Here is a 19,138-nt window from a genome sequence, read left to right as displayed (position 1 = left end):
TTCCACGTTTAAAATGTCTACATAATAATTTTTTAAATGTTTGTGTGCTCTTAAATTAATAGTAGTCGTTCTTATAAAGTTGGAGTATGGAGATTGCGGAGAAGATAAAGAAATGGTTGTTTTTCGGATGATTTCGTAAAGATTAAGATTTGAGTAATATGTAATGTTGGTTAACTGTTACGAAATAAATTTGTGGTGTGGGGATGATCTACTTCGAGATTTTCGAGTAATGCTTTAATCCATTTGAGTTTGGGACGAAATAGAAGCCATGAAACGATACTTGACTTATTTTAACGAATTAGACACCGTTTGCTACTTTAAGGGAATCACCGAGAAAAAAAGTGCTTAGTCTCTAGAAACGTGGTGGAAGCTCAGGGATTGGTAGGCTCTAGGGTTGATCCAATTGGCGTTGACCAAAAATAAAGTGTAAACTCAAGGATTGGTAGATTCTAGGGTTGATCCAGTTGATGTTGTCCAAAAGCTCAAGAATCAATAAGTCTTAGGGTTGATCTAGTTGACGTTGTCTAGAAACATGACGTTCAACATCGTCAAGGAGAAGACAAAGTTAGATCTATTGAAGACATTGTCGAATATGTATAAAATAACGATATAGGTCAGAGTTCTCATGGATCTCCCGAGTACTGAGAAACCTACGTGTTGGATTGCTCGTGTGTCCACAGGACAAATCCCATTTGAAATAGTTTCGATGAAAATAACTCGTCACCCGCTAAGGGCATGTTTGTAACTAAGCATACTACAAGACGTACCATTGTCAAACTGAAGGAGACGATAAACTTGTAATGATATTCAGCAAGGAATGTCCAATTAAAACCCAAGAACAATCAGTTGGGTGGCAAATGTTTGCCACAAAATATATGAAGCTCATGAATTCAATGCCTGAATTCAGAATGGTTCAATTCTATTCAGTTTAAGCAAATTACTGAAATGATCAATGGTGAGCATCATAAGAGAAAAATTAGTTGGTTAGCACATTCACTGTGACCACAATGAACAGTGTTCATACTCGGCTGCTCGAGAAAACGAACCTCCTGGAACCACAGCTGCTGATTTCATCAACGCTGAGAAGATCAAATCCAGCAAGCTCTTTATTAAGCAAGATCCCAACCCCGCATACGGTCGGTCATTAATCCGTCTGAAAAAAGATTAACAAGCAGTCGCAACTCGGTTAGACATGATATTACTAGTCACCGCACTTCGTTGGACTCATGAGCAACATTAAAAAAAGCTAGAAAACGAGTCAAGAAGACAGTCATACCGCTTCGAGCCTCTACTGTGGGACAGATATAAGGTCTTGTAGTTGATCAACGATGGTTCTATAGCAGAAAAAGTATTGATCCTAATAGACAGAGGAGTTGCAAGTTTGTTAGGAGTAAACCAACAAAGGCAAATAAACTCATGGTTATACGAGCGCAGCAACGGTTACGTTATCGTGCATATAACGACCTTTTCATGGACAAACAATTTAGAACAATTAGGAGGCTACAGATATAGAACGAGAGAGGCTAGTTTACCAGTGTTTGAACCATTCCAATTCGCTGGGATCTAAATGTAAAAATGGTACTGACAAGATCTAAAGCAGACAAGTCTCCAATAAGGATTCTCTGAATTGTGTTATGAATTGCACAATATGTTCCAGTTCTTCCAATACCTGCACTGAAGAAGTGAAATAACCTCAGATAAAGCGAACGAGCACTGTGTGTCGTACGATGATGGACATAGGCTGTACCTGCAGTGCACCACTATTGGGCCGAGATCGGGTGGTAAATGATACAGCCTCTTCAACATTTCACGAACAGCAAGTGTGTCATTAGGAACTCCATGGTCGGGCCATTCTGGGTACTGAATATGTAGAACAGCCACACGTTCTTCTGACTAGAAAGCCAATGGAGAGGGAAACGCGACTCGGAGCTTAGTAAAAGCACAAAATAGGTCCACGAAGAGTCGCACGAATGAATGAAAAGAGCACGTGTGAAAGCAATTCATTAAATGAGCTTAAAGAGCTGGCTCTTTTATAAGTTGAATCAGCTCGAATCAACCAATGGGAAGCTTCTTTCTTCCTCTGAACTTTAGTCTACTGTAGTTTGTTTTCTTTGATGGCTTGTTCATTTAGTTTATGTGTATATATACATACACACGTGCGCGCGCACACACACATATATATAATTCAGCTTGTAACATGAACTAATCACCATTAGGTAAGGATTAAGAATGTTTGTATTAAACTATAACCAAAACTCATGCATAAACAATGGAACTAATGTTATGTTTCAATATTTATACGAAGGTGCTTAAAAACATCAAGAAATCAGTGGATAAATATTCCATTGGTTTAAGTTTTGAAACAACGGCCCAACTATGTAAAATTACTCAAAGATATTCTCACCAAGGAGAGGAGGAGATTGGGCGGGTATGAAACGGTCTCTTCGACTAAGGAATGCAGCGCAATCTCGAAGGATCAAATTCCTCCTAAGGCGAAAGAACCTGACACTATCAGCATCCCTATATACATAGGAGGGAAAGAGTTGTTTAGAGCCCTCTGTGACCTTGGAGCTAGCATAAACCTTATGCCTCTTTTTGTTTATCAGAAATTAGGCAGAGGAGAAGCTAGGCTCACCACTATCACTTTGCAACTTGCACATAGGTCCACTACCTTTCCTGAAGGGAAATTAGTGTATTTCAGTGCGAGTTGACAAGTACTTTTTTCATTTTGGACCATGAGGCTGACATAAATGTACCCACCATCTTAGGAAGATCCTCATAAATGGGAGTTGACTATAGGAGTGAATGATCAGGAGGTGAAATTCAATGTTTATGATAACCTGAAATACCCCACTGATGTTGAAAATTGTTCTATGATTCGGGTTCTGGGTGAGCTCGTTACGGATAGTTTCGAGCAGAAAATGCAGGAGAAACATACAAAGATATATGCAAAATCCACAATGGAGGAGTTAGAAACTAACAATCTGAAACAAGAATTGGAGAGCAATTGTTTATCATCCACAAAAGTGTCTCCCAAGGCGGAAGTAATGCCTTTGCCCACACACAAGAAAAAAAGAATCAAAATGAAAGAAGGGTTGAGTGGTTGCCTTAAAGTTACAACCTTCCCAGAAGTTAGATGAGCTTCATTACCAACTTTGCCATTCTGGGAGCAAGAAGGAAGTAACAAGAAGGCTGGTCTTAATCTTGATTGGAGAATGAGTACTATTCGTTTTAGGAGACGAGTCTAGATGTTAGGATACACCTCATCATAAATTTTTGTCGTTCCAAGAACGAAGGATGTGACATTAGGGATTCTCTAAGAGTGATTGAAAAAGAAAGGTTTTAGCTAGTAAGTTTGTAACGACCCAAGCCCAACGTTAGCAGACATTGTCCTCTTTGGGCTTTCCCTTTCGGGCTTCTCCTCAAGGCTTTAAAACGCGTCTGCTAGGGAAAGCTTTCCACACCCTTATAAAGGATGTTTTGTCCTCTTCCCCAACCAATGTAGGATATCACAATCCACCCCCTTTTAGGGCCCAGCGTCCTCGCTAGCACTCGTTCCTTTCTCCAATCAATGTGGGACTCCCACCAAATCCACCCCCCTTCGAGGCCCAACGTTCTTATTGACCGCCTCGTGTCTACCTCCCTTCGGGGAACAACCTCTTCACTGGCACATCGCCCGGTGTCTGGCTCAAATACCATTTGTAACGGTCCAAGCCCACCGCTAGCAGATATTGTCCTTTTTGGGTTTTCCCCTTTGGGCTTCCCCTCAAGGCTTTAAAACACGTCTACTAGGAAAAGGTTTCCACATCCTTATAAAGGGTATTTCGTTCTCCTCCCCAACCAATGTGGGATATCACAAAGTTAAAGAATAAGAATTGGTTAAAGATTGCATAGTGAGTTTGAGGATTCAAGTAATGGTTGTATTAGCGATTGGGAACTAACGGGTTAGTTAAGCGTTTATAGGTTTTAGCAAGAGAATGATGAGACTGTAGCATAGGTAAGTTAAGTTAGGAACTAATAAGATAACATTACAGCAGAAAGTTTTGCAGCATAATTAATCTTGATAGAGCGATTTGTGGAAAGAAGAGCCCAATGGAGAGCTATACAAGGTAGAAACAAATTCTCTAGCTAGGGTAGTTGGTTTACTGATGGTTAAAATTTTAGGGGAGATTCATGAGGTTTGTATTAGTTAGGGACATGTTATAATTCAAGTTTGGGGGTTGGAGAACTCTTAAAAAGAGTTACTAGCTATGACTTAAAGTATAAAACCTAATATTTGTGAGTGATTTGCTAATGCTTTTACGTATTTCTTCCATTAGTTTGTCTTTTTCATCAAGCAATATTAGTAGAATGCTCGTAGTTCCTGTTTGAGTGTTTTAGTATCTGATTTGATATTCTTATGTACATTATAGGTGTGAGATCCCACGTCGATTGGGGAGGAGAACGAAACATTCTTTATAAGAGTATTAAAACCTCTCCTTAGTAGGCGTTTTAAAAACCTTGAGGAAAAACCCAAAGAGGACAATATTTGCTTGCGGTGGGCTTGGACCATTCAAAATGGTATCAAAGCCAGACACCGGACGATGTGCCAGTGAGGAGGCTTTGCCCCGAAGGGGGTGGACACGAGGCGGTGTGCCAGCAAGGATGTTGGGCTACCAAGGGGGTGGATAGGTTGGTCCCACATCAATTGAAGAAGGGAATGAGTGCCAGCGAGGACGCTAGGCCCCAAAGGGGGGTGGATTGTGAGATCCCACAGGTTGGGGAAAAGAACAAAACATTCTTTATAAGGGTGTTGAAACCTCTCCCTAGTAGACGCGTTTTAAAAACCTTGAGGGAAAGCCCAAAGAGGACAATATCTGCTTGAGGTGGGCTTGGACCATTACAAATGGTATCAGAGCCAGACACCGGGCAATGTGCCAACGAGGAGGCTAAGCCACGAAGGGGGTGGACACGAGGCGGTGTGCCAGCAACGATGCTGGGCCCCGAAGGAGAGTGAATTGGAGGGTCCCANATTTTTCTTCACGTAGTCAGATTATTGATTCAGTCATGCAGGGTGAGTTTAAACAGTTTGTATCTATTAGAATTTTCATGTATATTGTATATGTAACTTATGATATTTGTTCGTGCAAGGCAGAAATCAGCGTCTTGCAACTCAAAATATGAACATGCGAGTTATTTCTTTTGAGGGTTCCACTTCTGACGTTGTGTTCCATTATTTGTTTTTACAGAGTGAGTTGCCATTGGTTGGAAATGTAGCACCAGATTTTGAGGCTGAGGCAGTTTTTGACCAGGAATTTATCAAGGTAATTCTCCATGGCTTAGGTTTTGGATACTGTTTATTCCTCTTTGTTGTCATCAGACTGTATTAGTGCAATGATTTTTGGAGTAGAATTACAGTAAGCTTATAAAAGGTTTGGTTAAAGATTATGTGCAAGTTTCAAAGGTTTACCGTTCGGATTGCATCGTCTTCACATTTGATCTAAAGTGTTATGATTTCAGGTTAAACTTTCTGAGTACATTGGGAAGAAATATGTGATTCTCTTTTTCTACCCATTGGATTTTACGTTTGTTTGCCCCACAGGTTTGTTGCACTAAACTATACCAAATTGAAGCTCAGCAAATATTGTTTTGAGCTGCTTTGAACTTGTGTTTATTTTACCTCCTATTTTGTAGAGATTACTGCTTTCAGTGATCGGTATGAAGAATTTAAGGAGCTAAACACAGAAGTTTTGGGTGTTTCGGTTGACAGTGTTGTAAGTAGATACTTGCTTCTCTTGTTCAACAAAGTTATACTTTTGCAAAAAAGTTTTGTGTTGATGAAATTCTGCTTCTATTCCTCAAAATGTGGTAGCTTGTTCTTTGAGATTCCACGTCGATTGGAGAAGGGAATGAGTGCCAGCGAGGACGCTGGGCCTCGAAAGGGAGGGGGGGGGGGGGGGGGGATTGTGAGATCCCACATCGGTTGGGGAGGAGAAAGAAGCATTATTTATAAGGATGTTGAAACCTCTCCCAAGTAGACGCGTTTTAAAAACCTTGAGGAAAAGCCCAACGAGGACAATAGCTACTTACAGTGGGCTTGGGTTAGGATTTAGGATAGCGGAGGAGAATTTCGTGAGCAGATCTTTTTATGGTTCAAAACCTTAGCATTTGGAATTCGTAAAGGGGGATGAATTTCACCAGAAGTAGCACATGTTAAAGCAGCTCACTAAATGAGCTGGCTTTTTTATAAGTTGGCTCCACTCGACTCAAGCATTGGGAAGCTGTCATTGTACCCTTCTAGTCTATTCAGCCCTGGTTTCAAAAGGAAGTAAGGTCTTTATTTCGGTAGTCGTTCAGTTTTTATATATTTATGGGTTTTTCATTTATGAATGGTGTGATATGATCATGATACCATGAGTCTCAACCTACCAAAACGCATCAAGGGATAAGCCATAGAGGACCAAGGAGTAAAGTTGTGCATACGACACACGTCCATTGCCAATCAGCCACGTGTATCCGCACAATAAGACTCAAAACCCTCCTAAGAAGTTATACCATGCACAACTGCCCTGTCTTGGTAGCTCACGCTTGCTCACCAATGTGTACACACAATATCAACATTGCCAACACATCGATGCATGCGTGGGACACCGGGTGCATGCCAACATTTGTTCACAGGATGTTCATGCCAACCTTGAGCACATCACCTGTTGGCCACCCACAACACCTAATCCACTACTCACAAGGCTAGTCGCCTCTCCTTACACGTGCCTCTACCCTGTCTACCGCCCAACTCCCTGCACACCCTTCAACAGCCCACAACCTGACCCAAACCAACTTCTTTTGAGAAGTTTCCTTGCTTGTTTCTTTGATTAATTTAGAAATATACTTGATCCTTTTGGAGATATGTTAGATCATGGATTATATTCTGTAAGAGACTTTTATAGCTTTATTTTATTGCATTTTTAGTTTAGGAAGAATTATCTTAATTGTGTTCACGCATGTCCTTTTGTAAGCCTTGCTTTAGTCTTACATGTTTGAAGCATTCATGTATTGGTTGGTCATCAAACTTGTAGAGCGTTTCATTCTCGAGGTAAGAACAAGTTTTTTCTTTGCCTTCGACCATAAGATACCCTACTTCCAACTCTCACCTCGAGTCAATTTCAATTTGATATTATTGTGTTCTTTCAGTTTGTGTACTAGAGGTCTAAGAGGTTTTTTTTTTTTCCCCCATAGTTTCTTGTGTCATTTCCACTAGCTTCGTACCATAGAGGAAGTTCGGGAGATGGAGATACAGATAATTTTGATGAATCAATACACGATGGAGGATTGTCGAGAAAGATAGCCCTCTAGAAAGATTATTGATATTGGCAATATAGTTTTAGCGTTATTTTTCCTATATTCAGAATCCTTACACCCGACTCGTCACCCTCTATCTTCAACTTCCTATGCACTTTATTTGCACACACATGCTAATTCTAACCCAACTTGTCACCTTCAAAATATACCCAACTGACCCTCTAACTACATGACACCCAGAGGCAACATTAGTATTTATATGTTTCGGTTGACGTATAGAAGTTATACACGTGTAGAAATAGCATGTAAGAAATTACCTCTTTATGGTTCACTTCCAAATGGCGCAGTATAAGAGAGGAATTGGAAGATTTTATCCATTTGGAGACTACCACTAGATTACCAAAATCTCTACTACCATCTTCAGCTGGAAAGTAATCTCCACACTTCACCGTCTGCACAAATTATTAGAAGTTAGGCATTTGTAGTTATAAATCACAATGATATAAAACAATCAAGAAAGTTAAGCAGGATTGACTATAGTGATAGAATTTGGTGATAGTTGTGATATAAATTAGGAAAATTTGAGAGTCCCTTATTTCTTCTTATAATAAGACAATGATTAAAATATTTAGTCAAGGAACCAAAAGCCAATAGGCTTTTTCTCTACTCCTGATGGACCTAACCCTAGCCGTTGTCGTCAAACCTAACTCTAGTTGCCATCGTTGCCAAACTCAGTCGCACCACCGCTGGTCCTATTCATTATCATCTAATTGTCGTAGACCAGTTGCCTTTGTCTGTTGTCCCTGTTTGCGATCTCTGCTTCAATATCTATCCACATTTATGAACTCATTCTTTGTGTAACGCCCCAGATCCACCGCCAGCAGATATTGTCCTCTTTGGACTTTTCCTTTCGGCCTTCCCCTCAAGACTTTAAAACGCGTCTGCTAAGGGAAGGTTTCCACACTCTTATAAATGGTGGTTTGTTCTCTTCCCCAACCAATATGGGACATCATAATCCACGCCCCCTTCGAGGCCTAGCGTCCCCGCTGGCACTCTTTCCTTCCTCCAATCGATGTGGGACCGCCCCCAAATCCACCCCCTTTGGGGCCCAGCGTCCTTACTGGCACACCACCTCGTGTCTACCCCCCTTCGGGGAACAGCGAGAAGGCTGGCACACTGTCCGGTGTCTGGCTCTGATACCATTTATAACGCCCCAGATCCACTGCCAGCAGATATTGTCTTCTTTGGGCTTTCCCTTTCGGGCTTCCCCTCAAGGCTTTAAAACGCATCTGCTAAGGGAAGATTTCCACACTCTTATAAATTGTGGTTTGTTCTCCTCCCCAACCAATGCGGGACATCACACTTTGGTTCTAGTTTGCAAAAGCTCTTCTATCTCTCCGATGGGTTAGCTTCAACAGTCGTGTGTCGCCATTGCCTGCTGTCAACACACCTTCTTTCTTAGTTATTGTTTTTGTTGTAGTCCATCAGCTCTATCGCCATTTGTCTAATTGCCAGCCGAAGGATTCTTAACTTCGTTTTTTGCACTTTCTTTTTTCCCATAAGTTATGGTTGAAAGGAGCTGCTATGTTGATAATAAGAACTTTAGCATTTGGTTTGCAAATGGTGTGTTCTTTGTTCAAGTAGTGAAGAACAAGTTGATTACTCCTCTCTCGTTACCACATTTCCACTAGTTGGAAGGCTCGCTTGTGGATCTTTTGCTTCTTCTAATGTCTATGAACTTTCAAAAGCAAACTCGAGATTGATAGTGGTACAATTCGTTTGTCAAAACGAAGGTCTTATTCTGGTTGGTTCATAATTGCATTGTTTGGCCACCTTTGGAGGAAGAAAGTAAATTCAATTCCCTGTGAGTTCCTTAAAAAAAAAGTTGGTATATTTTCTAAGAAATGCTAAAAGACTTCCTCAAGAATTATGATGACAACTCCCATGTTTTAAAGGGTTTAGCTAAGACGCCTTAGAAAAAAAATTGTTCTTCTTTTAGTTGTAATGTGCGGGATGTATCAAAGGACTTGAACGGAAAACAGGGACTTGGGCTTCCCATCAATAATGTTGGATGAACGTCCAACATCGGCTAATTTAGGGAATGGTCATGGGTTTATAATCAAGGAATACTCTCTCCATTGGTGTGAGGCCTTCTGAGGAAGCCCAAAACAAAGCCATGAAAGCTTATGCTCAAAGTGGACAATATCATACCATTGTGGAGAGTCGTGTTCATCTAACATGGTATCAGAGCCATGCCCTAAACTTAGCCATATTAATAGAATCTTCAAATGTCGAACAAAGGACTCCAAAAGAAAAAAAAGAGTAAAGGCTCCTTGAAGGCATAGTAAAAAATGACTAAGACTCCAAAAGAAAAAGGAGTCAAGCCTTGATTAAGGGGAGGCGTACTTTGTTCGAGGGGAGGTGTCGGATGAAAGTCCCACATCGGCTAATTTAGGGAATGGTCATGGGTTTATAATCAAGGAATACTCTTATCCACTTTGAGTATAAGCTCTCATGACTTTGCTTTGGGCTTCTCCAGAAGGCCTTACACTAATGGAGAGTCGTGTTCATCCAACAAATAAGACAATATTTTAAGCACAGTTGAAAAGTTGCATTATTCTTATTCTCAATGGGTGAAGAAAGACCTAGAAGTGGTGAATTTGAATCTTAGCGAGCTTATGGTTGTTTCTAGGCTATTCACTCACAACAATTGGAAGGAGATTAATGATGTTTTGGAAGAGAACTTTAAGGACTTTGTTTCAATTAATCATTTCATGGAAAACAAGGCTTCACTAAATTTTAAGGGTGGAAACTCATTCATGTCTTTTGATTCTTAAGGTAAATGGAGACTCTGGTAATTTACATTTGTATATTGAAAAGTGACCTCGTGAAAAGTAAAGTCATCCGCATCTTAAGGGTTATGTGTGGATGTCCATCAAAAACTTGCCTCTGACCTATTGGGATCGAAGGACGTGTAAAGCTATCGGTTATTACTTTGGTGGTCTTGAGAGTATTTCTTCCCAAACTCTTAATATGTTAAATTGCAGTTAGCCTCATTGAAGTAAAAAGAACTGTGTGTAACTTTCTTCCCGCTTCAATAGAAATCTAGGATAAAAATGGGGGAATGTGTTTATTAGATTTGGAGATAGGGGTGGGTATTTTCCTCCTTCTGAGATTCATGCGTCTCCTTTTGACGCATCCATTAAAGCTCTTGAGTCGTCAAGGTCTTTGTATGTTAAAGAAGTTCAAATCGTGACATTGTTGCTTATCCCTTAAACTATACTCTGAGAAGTGGGCTGCTCCTTTCTTTTCAGTCACCCATTGAGGATAATACTATGGATCCTAATCTAGTAGAAGACAATTGTTCACGTCTATCGGTCTCCTCCATACGACAAGGAGGTAATAAGAACGTATCAACATTAGTTCCATCAAAGCTTTCAATCCTTTCTAGAACATTTTTATTCACAAACGAAATCTTGTGGAAATTAAAATTAACATGTAGTTCATACAGAATATTACCTTGTAATTATCAATGAGACGAGTAAGCATCAAGATTGCAGGGCATTTATACTGCAATACCATCTCCCAGAAATCCTCATAAGTGTGTGGTAACGGACCTTGTGTGGCAATAAACTTAGAAAGGCTTTCTGAGGAGGAACTCTGCATATTCAAATAGACAATGGAAAGGAAACTCAAAAGAGATACTTGTACTGAAATATTATCTAAGTAGAAGCATATCAATTATTGCACTTACGGAAATAAAGCTTGCATTGATATAACCCTTTGCAGAAGGTCTGTAATCCTTACAAGAGTCGAGCACAACTCTAGTCTCGTCAACTGAAATTATTTATACAACGTTACAGCTATCATATTGGACTAGTTAATAATGGAAAACTTTTAGTTTTCAAATGGAAAATTCAGTAAAACAAAGGTTTGAATGGTGTTTGAACTTACAGGGTAATACATCGGTGTAACGATTCTTACTGATGTTGACATTGTCAAGAGCCACAGAGCAATTTTTCTTCATATCCGATGCGGTTATTCTCTGGGCCTGAATCCACAATGAGACAACACAGTTCATGAAAATTAGAACATAGAAAAAATGATTCAACAACAGTGCGTGAGAACTAGAAATTTATGTACTTGCAGGCTTAAAAAAATGAGTTGGATATGTTTCATATTGGAAGCTTATTTGTAACAGTCCAAGTCCATCGCTAGCAAATAGTCTTTTTTGGGTTTTCCCTTTCGGACTTCCCCTCAAGGTTTTTGAAATGTGTCTGCTAGGAAGAGGTTTCCACACCCTTATAAAGAATGTTTTGTTCTCCTTCCGAACCGATGTGGGATCTCACAATCCACCCCCCTTTGGATCGGAGTCCAGTGTCTTCGCTGGCACTTGTTCCTTTCTCCAATCGATGTGGGACCCCCCAATCCACCCCCTTCAGAACCCAGTATCCTTAATAGCAAATCACCTTGTGTCCACCCCCCCTTCAGAGCTCAACCTCCTCGCTGGCACATGGCCTGATGTCTGGCTCTGATACCATTTGTAACAGCCAAAGTCCACCGCTAGCAAATATTGTCCTCTTTGAGTTTTTCCTTTCGAGCTTCCCCTCAAAGTTTTCAAAATGTATCTGCTAGGGAGAGGCTTCCATACCCTTATAAAAAAATGTTTCGTTCTCCTTCCCAACCGATGTGGGATCTCACAATCCACCCCCCTTCGGATTGAGGCCCAGTGTCCTCGCTAGCACTCATTCCCTTCTCCAATCAATGTGGGACCCCCCGATCCACCACCCACCTTTGGGACCCAGCATCCTTACTAGCACACCACCTTGTTTCCACCCCCCTTTAGAGCTCAACCACCTCGCTGACACATGGCCCGATGTATGGCTCTAATACCATTTGTAACAGCCCAAGCCCACCACTAGCAGATATTGTCCTTTTTGGGTTTTCCCTTTCGAGCTTCCCCTCAAGGTTTTTAAAATGCATCTGCTAGGAAGAGGCTTCCACACCCTTATAAAGAATGTTTCGTTCTCCTTCCCAACCGATATGGGATCTCACACTATTATTCTCATCCTACGTTACTATATTTCTCTAATTTTCATGCTTAAAAAGTATTCTACATGTGTCTAACAAATATTAGATTTGTATTCACTTTGCACAACTAGTGTCTGACATATATTTACAGTGCTAACAAATGCTGTCAAACAAGTATTGAAGCATCAGAGTGTCCGACATGGACACATTACCTAAACAAAGTGTACATGCTGCTGAGACAAAATCCAAGACATTGATACACAAAATTGATCAACCCACTCAAACTTTCAAATCTATTAACAGAACTAGAACCTCATTTAGACACTTCCATAGCAAAGTTTTAAGAATTTCATCAGCAAAAAAGTAGAATCACTTACAAAACTCAATAATGTCGTTATCAATTCTAAAACTAGATGAACATATCGATCATTGTCCAACTTCTTAAGAAGATAAACCACAGTAAACAGAAATTAACCACAAACTAGATCAATCTCCATGTATTTCTCAGAGGGACAAGAGAAACAAATATAGCATTAAAATGAAAGGCGAACCTGCAATCGGGCGAACTCCTGGTTGATGACATCAGGCATCTGGAGCTTCTCCTTGAAGGCCTCAAGAGCTTCGGAACAAAGCTTAATCTGATGGGGTGTGAGAGCGAGTCTAGGGGGAGAATCGGGGGAGAAAATGAAAGGGTTGGAGGAGGACGAAGAGGAGGATGAAGGGTTACCAGCGGCGGAGGCGGCCATGGGCGACCGGCGACGATGATTCCGGGAACGTGTGGAAGTGAGATTCCCCAGCGGTCTGATTTGGAAGGCAGAGAAATGATGGATCGATGAACGGAATTGGAATCTGGTAATGGCTGTGATGAACTGGAGCTCGTTGGGAATTTGAATCAATGAGTGCGCTTGCTTTATCATCTCTCCATTTCATCTACTGTTCTTGTTTTCTGTTTCTTTATGGGAATTTGATATTTAAAAATTCAATCTAACCTAATTCATTTAAAAATTCAATTATTCATTCCATTAGAACTAAAGAAAATTTTATGGAAAAGTTAATAAGGCATAAATTTGAATGATGCGTTGTTGGCACGATGGTCGTACAATCCATCGAGTTATCATGAATCATCGGAGCAACGGACAGAGTCTGTATCGTTCTTTTATCTAATAAATGCATCCCTTCCATAAGTCAGTGTACTTGTTGCTATCTGTCTTTCGCCCATATTTAGCGACCGTCCGATTGGGACGGCATTCTCAAACAATCCGACTCCTTGACAGCACTTCGGACATTCTAATCTGGCTACCAATCAAGTTTCATAATTTTTCAACCAACTAAAAAAAATTTGTTAATAATTTAAATTATATAGATTTTTTTTAAAATGAATTTAAATTTATTAATAATTTAAAAAATATATTTTTCTATATATATATATATATAATATTTAATTTTATATTTTTTTATTAAATTAATTAAAATTTTGTTCAAAATTTTTTTTAAGGAATTTTAATAATACTCTTAATTAAAAAAAAATGTCTACACATTTATTTATTTTTATGAAAATTCAAAATTACCCTTTTGAACTTTTATAAAAAAAAAAAATTTATTACTGTGTCATACAATTTTAAAAATAGCATTAACCCATTTTATCGTTATAAAAAAATTTAAAAATTCTTACCGTAAATATATGGATGAAAACTGTCTATGGATCATCATAAATTATCTCCAAACTTTTTAATAATATTTTTTTTTTGAAAGTTTAAGAGTATTTTTAAAACGAGGTACAAACGTATTTTTAAATTTTTTTTTTTTAAAACGAGGTACAAACGTATTTTTAAATTTTTTTTTTTAAAAAAATTTAAATGTATTTTTGAAATTAAAAAAAAAGTTTAAAAGTATTAATTAAATTTTTGAAAATTAAGGGATATTTTTGAAATATAGTATTAACCGTTTGAACTACAGTATTTTTTTTAAAAAAAAAATTAATGATATTATTGAAAGTTTTTAAAATTTAGGACTATTTTTTATACTGAAAATTCAAGAATATTTTTATTATTTTAGGTCTATTTTCTATTATTTATTCTCGGACCAATTTTAAAAATAATTTTTAACTAAATTTTCAAAATATATATTGAAATAAACAGTAAATTTAATTAAATATTTAAAAATAAATAAATAAATTATTTTACAAATCAATATTCCCCATAATTATGGTCCTCCCCCACTTAATTGGTTGACGTCCCGTCCCTGTCAACCGACCCCAACAAGCAAGACTAAGACATCTGAATTTTAACTTTAATATTAATTGTTGGAGCAATAAAATAAAAAAATAAGAGTTTTTTTTTTCACTATAATTTTTAATTTCATTGATTTAAACTTTAAATTTAGCAGATTATATTAATTTGTTACATTCTTCATTAAGTTTCTCGAGTAGAAAGATTTCTTATACGTGTCAAAAAAAATGTGTACTTATTGGTTATGTTTTTAAAAATGAAATTGTTTAAATTACGGTAAACTCGGTAAAGTGTTTTTTAATTTCATAATAAGAGTTTTTTTTTTTTTTACTTTTTATCTTTTACGATTTTTGTCCTTTTTTTTAGTTCGTTGATGAACGTTTTTCAATTTCACAGCAAGATTCTACTTGACGAATCGACTTTTAGTGGAAATAAAGTTTATTTGTATTATATTTTTCTTTAATGGAGTAATCTCATTCTCGAGCAAGGCACAAGGCTTTTGGAATCGCCTCCATCAATTTTTCTATCATTGTCATGACCTAATTTTTAAGGAATCGAATCTCGACTACGGCGAAAAAAAAAAATAAACAACACAACACAACATTCAAGTTGGTGCGGTTGAAGTTTATTTACGAACAGAATAGGGTTCGGGGTACAAACTTCAAAGAAAATAAAGACGCAAATTACACAGACAAAACTGATGTCCCGGGATGACCCCTTATTGATGTCAAGTATAAAAATACTCAATATAAAGCTTAGTTGTAGGATCCCATTGCATTCATTTTTAGTAAATTACTATGGGCTTTTCTCTATGCTCTAGGAAGTTCGGTCTTAATTTTACAGCTAACGGAGCTTCTAGGAAGGTCTCGAAGTTCCAAATAGTTCTTGTATTCATCATAAAGACATAAACTCATTCTGGGTCGGGAGAATGTTCACTCATTTCTGGCCATAAAGTCATTTGTTCACTCATTTCAGACCCTTCCACGAGGCCATAAAGTCACTCTAAGTTTGGGGGAGCGACCCTTTGTGCTCGCTAGATACTAAGTTCTATTGTGTGTTTACTCGTCTATTTTAGTTGGATTTTCAACGACATGACCATCTTCAAAAGGCATGGGGGCATTTCCACACACACTAGGGCACTCATCGTAAGCTAGTTACCCATGTAATTCCTAGTTCCTCTCAAGACTGGTTTACGGAATCGCGACCTCAATCTTAAACTCATTGCTACACATGATAGTAACTAAATTGTCTCGTCACGCTATCATATATAATCGATCTGAGTCACATTTCTAAGATGTTGGGGGCTACCTCCTCGAGGGTATTCTAATTTTTGGGAGCATTATGATTTCAACTACTAATCGCCACTTACGATCATAAGGTGCTTGGTCTACCGAAAAACGTATTGACCTAGGTCAATGGGAAACCGTTCAAGCTCTAACACCCTATTCTTCGTATCCTAGGGGCATTTCAATAGAATTTCATAACATACAACGCATTCCCGTTTAAAATGGCCTTTCTAAGGTCCTAATCCTGTATATTCTAACCACCTAAGCAAGATATATGCTCGCATGCTAGCATGTCTAGGCCCTACCAGTATTATTTGAAGAAAGTTCTAATGATTACTTACTTTGGGGATACGTGCCTTCCAAAACTTGCTCTTTCGTTGCAATTTTGTTTAAAAAAATCTTAATAGGTCCTAATTCAAGTTAAATTAAGGTTGATGATAAATAGTTGAATGAAAAAAAAAAAGGACCTCACACGTGCCTGGAGTAGTCACACTCTTGGCATGGCACGTGGAACCTTCTGATTGGTGCCTTCATTTTTGACATGACATTTGAGGTCGTGGTGTACATCCAACCCACTAACCCGAAAACTTAACCCGAATTATAAGGGTTGCGGGTTGGGTTGAGTTTAAAAGGATTTTGGGTTTAGATTGGCCTTGGAATCCAATCTGATTCGAGTTCAAAGTTCAAATTATTGGGTTACCTCAACCCAACCCCAAAACCTTAAAACAATAAATAAAATAGGCTCAAGCCCACACGGCTCGAGCCCATCATGAGTCACTATGCGTCTGCGTCTACCTCTGCATCTGGCGCGTGTGTCTGCACTCTGCTGCATATTTATAGTTTATTCAAGGGTTATACACAATAAGATAATAGATGACAAATATAGTAATTGATCATATATAGTAAACATTTGTATATAGTAAATCACTGTATCTAGTAGAGTTATATATGGTAGATAAGTTATATACAGTAGAAGAATATATAAATTTAACCATATATATACCCTTAGGTTGTGTTTTGAAAATTTACTTTTTGTCTTCTTTATTCTCTAATACTGTACATACTTGGAGTCATTATTGACGTGCGATCCTAACCCTTTCCACCAAAACTCCTTTACGTATGTCCAAATGAGGTTGACCCAAAATTTCTCTTGCTACCTCTTGATTCATACTTACATTGTTGAATGTGTACACCTCGTTAGTTTAATAGAGTTCTACCATGGATCTTCACCATAGCAATACTTCCGAAACTCACTACTTATTTGTTCAATACTTGAGGAAGTAATAAAGTTTTACCATGGACCTTCACTATGACAACACTTCGAGGCTCACAATTTTTTTGTTCACACTTGAGGAAGCAATAGAGCTCTACTACATATTTTTACTATGACAACATCTTCAAAGCTCCCGACTTCTTTATTCGACACTTGAGAAAGCAATAAAGCTCTACCATGGATTTTCACTACTAGTAATGTGAGGAGTTTTCATGACTTTTGCTTTTAGTTTTTTTAAAAAAATCTCATACCAACAAAAATAGTCTCTTACAAATAACATGACACAAATAGTTCGACAATTGATGACGGTAGCCGTTGTGCTTCCCAGAGTTTGATAATGTACTAATAGTTCGTATGTCAATCAAAGAAATTAGAATTTCCCCGATTGTTGTTACCATAATTAAATCAAGTTTTGATGATTTCCCCCCTTCACAATCAGCTAAACTATTGTTAAAATAGTTGGTAACATTAGAGAACAGTTTTGTCCAACACACTCTCTACGATGACTGAATTAAGTCAACTATACTATCAATTCAACCTTCTAGCTAAGCAATGTCTCACATAATTGGTCAAGAGAAAGAAAAAAAAAAAAAAAAACTATCCATCTCTAGATGTACTGAATACTGCACTTGAGTGCACCATGTTAGGAATCACGGATCTTGACATTGGTATGATATTGTCTCTATATACTCCCCTCGAACAAAGTACATCTTACATGACTAAGTTAAGTACACAACTTTAATACCATATTACGAATCACGGATCTCCGTAATGGTATAATATTTGTCCACTTTGAGCATAAGCTCTCGTGACTTTGCTTTTGGTTCCCCCAAAAGGCCATAGACCAATGGAGACGTATTCCTTACTTATAAAACCATGATCATTTCCTAAATTAGCGAATATGAGACTCTTTTAACAATCCTCAACACACCAACCTACAATGGTGCTTGTTCTATAATTGGATTGATGGATTGAATTTCTATGATTATGACAAACAAGAATGACTTGGAAGCCTCTAATCAAACGCTGCATCACCACAAGACTTTCAAAAACGCAAAGGAACATTCACACAAAATAGATAACACCACCAACAACCAAAAACACGAAAAAAAACAAGAAGAAGAAGAAGAAGAAACCATTTCAATCTCTCTCTAGAGAATGTAAAGTTAATGGCTATTTTCCTCACCAAGGAGCCCCTGGGTTTCCCCTTCTGCACCATTAGCGGCCGTCATTTCCAAACCAGTGAGCTGCTTAGCCTTCAAAGCCTCAGCATCCCAATTAGTCTTCACCAAAACCATATATAACATCGACACAGCACAAGCGATCTGGGCCGAGAGCAGCCCAAACCAAAGCCCAACAAACCCAACTCGAAGCCCAAATGCTAGGCCCACAGCCACAGGGGTACCCACCAGGTAAAAGGATCCCAAGTTGATACGAGCACCCACAGCAGGACGGGCAGTGCCACGAAGGATGCCGTATCCAGTGGTCTGCGGGCAGTTCCAAAGCTCACAGAGACCTATGATTGGCAAAGCCGAAGAGACCAATGATTTAACCGACATATCGTCTGTGAAAAATGTGGCCCATGTCCGCCGGAGAATCACCGTCCACGTCACGTTGATTCCGCCTACCACAAGTGCGCATCCCAATGCCACCATGGCTGCAGCTTTCGCTTTCCTTGGCTTTCCACTTCCCAGCTCCTTCCCTACCTGCCTTGCGTTATGTACATTACAGCCTAATCAGATCAAGAATTGATCATAAACAAAAGGGATGAGATCAACGGTGGGGATTCATGTGGACACACTCGCTTCCCAACAAAATCATATTTTATTGCATCAATCAAATCAGAAGCTTTTTAATGGGTTACAACAATCTAAGTGCGTTCTCGGTTGTCACAATCAGATCTTTAACAATTTACAAGAAAGATGACAAATGAATTTACTCTTCCCAGTAAAACACATTCGGAAGTTTATCTCAACTCATTCTACTTTCATTCATAATAAAAAAAAAAAAAAAAAAAAAAAAAAAAAAAAAAAAAAAAAAAA

At 38.5% G+C, this 19,138-nt stretch overlaps 2 protein-coding genes across 5 annotated transcripts in view; both read right to left on the bottom strand.

The window, feature by feature from the left end:
- Positions 1 to 778: 778 nt before the first annotated feature.
- Positions 779 to 13,255, bottom strand: LOC111439047 (protein-tyrosine-phosphatase PTP1). The gene is made up of 9 exons (XM_023076790.1): positions 12,861 to 13,255; positions 11,233 to 11,329; positions 11,033 to 11,115; positions 10,798 to 10,938; positions 7,596 to 7,730; positions 1,748 to 1,893; positions 1,533 to 1,674; positions 1,277 to 1,357; positions 779 to 1,153 (listed from the first exon to the last, which is right to left on the bottom strand). Exons 1-8 carry the CDS (start codon positions 13,224 to 13,226, stop codon positions 1,289 to 1,291), a joined length of 1,179 nt encoding a protein of 392 aa, XP_022932558.1. The 5' UTR covers positions 13,227 to 13,255; the 3' UTR covers positions 779 to 1,153; positions 1,277 to 1,288.
- Positions 13,256 to 18,046: 4,791 nt separating this feature from the next.
- The window catches only part of LOC111439023 (protein DETOXIFICATION 54-like), an 8,456-nt gene continuing 7,364 nt past the window's right edge, over positions 18,047 to 19,138 (bottom strand). For all 4 annotated transcript variants that reach the window (XM_023076752.1, XM_023076754.1, XM_023076755.1 and 1 more), the window contains one exon: positions 18,047 to 18,802. In XM_023076752.1, the coding sequence (XP_022932520.1) occupies positions 18,263 to 18,802 (540 nt within the window). In that variant the 3' untranslated portion in view covers positions 18,047 to 18,262. The remainder of the gene's footprint in view (positions 18,803 to 19,138) is intronic.

The sequence above is a fragment of the Cucurbita moschata genome, unplaced genomic scaffold, assembly GCF_002738365.1.
Source record: "Cucurbita moschata cultivar Rifu unplaced genomic scaffold, Cmos_1.0 Cmo_Scf00085, whole genome shotgun sequence".
Lineage (NCBI taxonomy): Eukaryota > Viridiplantae > Streptophyta > Magnoliopsida > Cucurbitales > Cucurbitaceae > Cucurbita > Cucurbita moschata.
Note: the sequence above shows the minus strand (reverse complement) of the source record. Positions and strands in the feature narration are given on the sequence as shown.